The sequence below is a fragment of the Aulonocara stuartgranti genome, assembly GCF_965226115.1.
Source record: "Aulonocara stuartgranti genome assembly, chromosome: 20".
NCBI classification, from domain to species: Eukaryota; Metazoa; Chordata; class Actinopteri; order Cichliformes; family Cichlidae; genus Aulonocara; species Aulonocara stuartgranti.
The window spans coordinates 9,631,528-9,637,527 of NC_138956.1; the positions used below are offsets into that span (position 1 = coordinate 9,631,528).

The window sequence follows — 6,000 nt, forward strand, 5'->3', positions numbered from 1 at the left end:
CAAACTGGCTTTGGCTCTGAAGGATTCTGGACATGCGTTTGAAGGATATCAGTGTATGAAATAAAAAAAATATTTAAGAGGAAGACAGAAGATTTGACATCATGATTTCATTTTTATAGTACTTGTATTTGTAACAGATTCAATACTTGAATCATCCGGGTACTTCCCAAGGCCAGCTCAACATTCCCAATCCCTTTATAAAGAGCAGCAGACCAGTGCTTAGATCCAATTGTCTTTAATAATGCTCTTCTCTGCCTTTCTCAATCAAATGTCTAATCAATTGACTGTGTACCTAACTGGCTGACTGGATTATGCTTTATGCATTATAGGTAAAGTACTAAATTCTTCTTTTGCCTGTTGTGTACAGAACATATTTCTTATGCACTACACAGCAGAAATATACATTTAATCAAATGAAATCAATTTAAGTTGATCAAATATCCGCTTCTCCTAAAATGCTAAACAATCAAGTGATTGACAACAATCACATTTTCTCTGACAACAAAACAAAGAAAATGTAATGCTTAAAGGGTATTGCAGTGGTTATTTATCATCTCACATTGCATAAAGTTATCTTGCTTTAAGTCAGGGATTGCCAAACATTACTTTAAAACCATGAAATAAGCATCTGAAGCCAGTCTTGGCCATAGGATGGCTGCATGTCTTCCCTGTGTGGTGACCTATCTAGGTTGGATTCCCAGCTGTCAAAGAGTGAGAGGGAGGGCACAACCTGGACTGGTTGCCAGTCTATTGCAGGGCTAACACAGAGAGACAGACTCACGTTTACACTTATAGCCAATTTAGAATTGACAGTTAAGCAAATGAGCATGACCTGTGGGTGGAAGCTGGGGTACATGGAGAGGACCCATGTAGGCACAGAAAAAACATGAAAATTCGGCATAGAAAGCCACCAGACAGTTGTTGAATTCAAATCCAGGATCTTCTTGCTGTCAGGTGTATGCCAAACACTGTAGGAAAGTATTTCTTTCAGTGGACATCCCTTTACAGATGCTCATTAGTGGTAGTGGTAGTGTAGTGGTTAACACATTTGCATTAAATGCAAAAGACCCCTGGTTTGAGATTGGCAGGAACACAAACCCAGCTTTAAGGGGTCATAGGCTAGCGTACTCTTAGTGCCAGTACCAAGACTGGATAAAAGTGAGGGAAGCACCAGGTGTAAAATCTGTGCCAAATGAAACATGCGGATCCATCCACTGTGGCCGCTGTACAAATGCTCATTACACCAGTTCACAGGCAGCCAGCTTATCCTGCCAGCTTTGTACCATTACTTTGAAGTATCAAATCACATTCAGATCACACTTACAAACTGTTCAAGTTCATTTACTCTTGCAGTTTCACTGTAGGCAGCCATGGGCTTCCTTTTGTTGGATACTTCATCAAATCATCTGGTGCACTTGGATGAATCCTGCAGTTTTCTCAGCTCTTGTTTTCAGACATTTCAATCCCTCCCTCATTCCTCTGTGCCCAAGAAGGTTTGATGCTATAACACGTGTGTGTGTGTGTGTGTGTGTGTGTGTGTGTGTGTGTGTGTGTGTGTGTGTGTGTGTGTGTGTGTGTGTGTATTTGCAGGCTTTTGAAGTATGCGTTCCAGTTGGCGGTGGACGTGGCAGTTCCAGAAAAATCACCTACACCAATCCGTACACCAGCAGCCGTACATTCCTGCTTCGCTCTGACCATCCAGATCTGCTCCAGTTCAAAGAGGATAAATTCCAGGTAAAATGAGACTGGAGGCCGTCCACGTCTCATACCCCCATTAAGAGTAAAATCAATACTTTAATTAGTGACTAGAAGGAAAGAACCCTCCTCCTTAACAAAAGCTGCTCAGATAGTTTTGTTTCACGGAGTAATGGTACATATGTTGCTATGATGGTGTAACTGATGTCAATAACATTAGCTTTAACCAGCGGTGCTACTGACCACGTATAATCTGACACACTTTGACTAAAACGAAACTCTTTTTGACAGATTTTAGAAAAAAACTAGGCTAAAGTGCTTCCTGTGTGTCTAAGCAGTTAAGTCTTCTGACATTCTGATGGAGATTTCATCTACAGCCGATATGATGGAGCTGCCATGTAGGAGGCAAGCGGTTAGATATTATTGTACTGGATCTTTTTCCCCAAGTTTCTTCTGGAGATTTTAGCCTGGTATCAGGCCCTGTCATCAGCTTTCATGCCCTCCCAGTCAAAATTATAAATGGGTTATGGCATAACAACGCTACTGTTTTGACCAAAAGGCTTATTGTAGAAAATATGAGTGTATGAGTCGTGAATATACAAAGCAATACTGTTGACTTTCTTGTCATCCTGACAGGTGAGTACAAGACATCAATAATTTCTAGTCTTTTATGTTGACTGCTCATTCCTCCGTAAATGGCTTCCTTGTCGGCTTTCAGAACTGAATGCAAAGAATATTACAAAGTCATTAGTGCTGCTGTTTTATTATTGTGCGGTCAGCCTCAGTGTCTCTAAAAGCTGATTTGCTCACATTCAGACATGAAACACTGCTGACATTGCCTTTAATTTAGTGAGGTGTGATAAAATGCTAAAACAAATGAGAAACTATCATTTTAAATTAAGAAATAAATGAATGAGAGGCGAGGGGAGCCTGTTTTCACATAAACTATTAAAGAGTCTCATTGTTGTTGGCCAGAAGACACTGCATCAATTAGACAGGGAGGGTGAGCCAAGTGAAAAACAGCCCATTGTTTTTTCCATCTTGTCAGTGAAGCTCCAGGTGTCTTATAAAGAATTTACCATGCCTGTGGCATTAGGCAAATGTGGAGACACTTTTCTCTTTTTTGACATAACTACCTCACTGTGATAAAACCAGCTGTCAGGAGGAAAGGCGAAGCAGAGATCAATACTGCCATGCTTGTGGGAAAGATTACAGCATAAATCCCTTAAATTGACCCATATTTCTGTTGTTGGCTATTACAGAGAGTAGAAGGAAATATTTCTGGTCAATCTACAGTAGTGAGAAAGTAACAAAAAAACACCTGTTAAAGATCTACCTCACTGTGATGCCTGAACAGAAAAACAATCACAACATACAAATAAAAAATTCTAATACTAGACTTTCCACAGAGGCAGTCAGGAGGTTAGAACAACTGGTGCTTCCTCATTTAATAATTGTGTTTTAGACATGCCTGAAAAGGAGATGCCCACAGCGATGATAAGCATTAAAACAGTGTGGATAACCATTTGCTCCATATATGGGTCATTTTTGTCCTGAGAAATGTTTTTATTTTTGAGTCAGATCAGTAAAATACCTTCAAATCTAACTGAAATACACTCTGTTTATTATCTAATTACTGCATGGAAGAAGGAAACTAATTGGATACTGAAATGAGGTCACCGGAGTCACAAAACATGCGATTAAACACTTAGATGGGTATTTCCATGTGAAAGAACCAGAGCTCACTATTTTTGCATGGCAGTTGTATTTAATTTGTAAAGTAGGTTCTCTGTATATCTTAGGAGGTAAGGGAACAATCAATACAGAACAGTATCACAATATTGTGCATTGCAACGTTGTATTGATACACAGATACCAAATAAATTGTATTAAAGAAGTTAAAGCATAAAAAACAGCTGAACAACTTCTGGTGTCTAAATGTTGCCTAGAGCCTAAGATTAATCACAAGGCGATACCTGGGTCACCTGATAGGAGGTGACCTTTCTGCAAACAGTCGCAGTCTGACCTGGGCTGGCTGCAGTCACTCTCAGAGAGATTGTTGAAGGTTTGCAAATAATTGCTGTCTCATTTATAAATGCTCAGGTTTCCAAACATGTTGCCATCAGTCTGAATTGAGGGGATTCATTTCAACTGGCTGCCAGCTGGTAATAATCTGGTTATATTCATATAGAACGGTTGCTGACGTAATAAGTAAATAGAATTATGTTAAATGTGAATTTCTGTCTATGTAGACAGCAACAGATATGTGATTTTCAACAATTTCTTACAACTATTTGTTGTACTATCAGTAACTCACAATATATATTATTGCAGTATATTGCAATAATATATATTGTGAGTGAAGTATTGTGATAATATTGTATTGTGAGATGTCACCTTTGGTATATATTGGTTTCAGTTTTTTAAATGTGTTGTAGGATACGTATTTTTTCACTCTGAGGCATTGTCTTCATCTCAGAAGAATGAGTGGGGGTTTACATTCAGAAGTCTGGCTCTGTTACCGTGGCTACATGAGCACAGTGAAGTATATATGGTTAATCTAGTGTAAATGATCTAGTCTAGAAAAAGGGAGTCACATCTATAACTGGTTTACAGCTCTAATAATGTTAACAGATAACATCAGACAGTGTTATTGATCCCTGTCAGGAAAGTCATTTAACCCATCCTAAGCATTAGGAGCAGCAGGCGGCCACAGCGTAGCACCTGGGGACCAGCGGCTAGTTAAACCCAGAGCTATGGTCCAGGGCACACCGATGGAATTAACAGCATGTTTTTGATCGTGGGAGAAACCAGAGCAAGCACAGGAAGCCATGTCAGTTGCTGTGAGGCAACAGTGCTAACCACTGAGACACCGTGCTGCCAAATCGGTCTCAGTGACTGCCATTTATTCAGGGTTTTTATCTTGGGGCAGATCTTTGTGAACAATGCAGTTCAAAACAAAAATGATGGATTTATTATTAAACGTGTGAATGGGCAGACAGGTCAGCTTTAATAAGAAAAAAAAGATAAAGATCTAAATAAAATTATGTGTTATTTTTACTATGTTCAGATTGGAGGGGGAGAGAGTTACACCATCGGACTGCGGTTTGCCACGACCCAGAGTCCCGGATCAGTGGACATCCTGGTCTACGTGAACAACCTGGAGGAGAAGACGGAGGAGACGTTCTGTGTGAAAGTAAACTATTCATGAAGTGAAAGTTGTTTGAAAAAACAAGTAGAAGCTTCAGTGGAAATGTTGACTATGCTGTACTTTGTAATATACTTTAAGAGTGTGAAAGAAACTGAAACTTTCCTGGCTCTTTTGTCATTTTGTATTAGATTATTCTTCAAGAAAATAAAACTTTGCAACACTGAGTGTTTTTCAGTCTTCTCATACGAACTGGTTTATTCTGGACTGCGTGACCAAGAAGTCTGAATGAAATTTGTTACAATAAAATGAGGTCACGTTGCAGGAATCAAACATGTTGAATAGAATCGCCAGCTTCCTTTCTAAACAAAACAAAACAAAACTGACTAGAAAAGCTTTATTTGCTAAATTATGCACTAAACTTAAAAGTACTGGGAGCTATAAACTGGGTGCAAAGCAGCCTGAAAAGTAGTAAATGATGTTGTAAATTTGCTTTGTTTCATAATCAGCAAAGTAATGCATGCAATCTGCAATTAAGGTGTCAAGGTTGATTCCCACTAGTGAGCTGTCCTCATCCAAAAAGCCTGGCAGTTCAACCCCAGCCATCCGAAAGTGGGCCGAGGGTGAAAGCAATAACATTTTATCGACTTTAATTACCCAGCAAACCCACTTGAATGCCACTTGATGGCCGAGTTTTAATCTAAGACAAGCCGGGGGTCTGCACTCCTCGTCCCCTCACCTCCCAAACAACTTCTCCTCATCACTGGCATTATTAGAAACAGCGCCGTAATGAAGTATGATTTTCCAGCGAGGCGCACATCTCTTCACATCGCCCTCATTAACACCAGCACCCTTTTAAACCCTTCATGCTCTCCCTCCTGCTTGTTCTGCCATGTCTCTCTCTATTGGAGGTGCTGAGAGGGAGAGAGAGAGAGAGAGAGAGAGAGAGAGGAGGACCGGAGACGGAGAGAAGGCTGTGCATATTGTGTTATGTAACAGAGTTACACAATCCCTCCACCCTCTGCACCCCCCTCCATACTTCCTTCATCCTTGCTTTCTCTCTCATTAGAATGCAGGCTGCAAAGTAAGCCTCACCAGCGCGGCAAAGCCTAATAAAACGAAGACAGCAGCCAAGCCTAGTGCACTTCATCTTTACC

General features: G+C 40.2%; 1 protein-coding gene across 4 annotated transcripts in view; it reads left to right on the plus strand.

The window, feature by feature from the left end:
* Positions 1 to 5,070, plus strand: part of nphp4 (nephronophthisis 4) — a 175,332-nt gene extending 170,262 nt beyond the window's left edge. For all 4 annotated transcript variants that reach the window (XM_082518730.1, XM_082518729.1, XM_082518728.1 and 1 more), the window contains 2 exons: positions 1,591 to 1,734; positions 4,766 to 5,070. In XM_082518730.1, coding sequence (XP_082374856.1) covers positions 1,591 to 1,734; positions 4,766 to 4,906 — 285 coding nt within the window. In that variant the 3' untranslated portion in view covers positions 4,907 to 5,070. The remainder of the gene's footprint in view (positions 1 to 1,590; positions 1,735 to 4,765) is intronic.
* Positions 5,071 to 6,000: the final 930 nt, after the last annotated feature.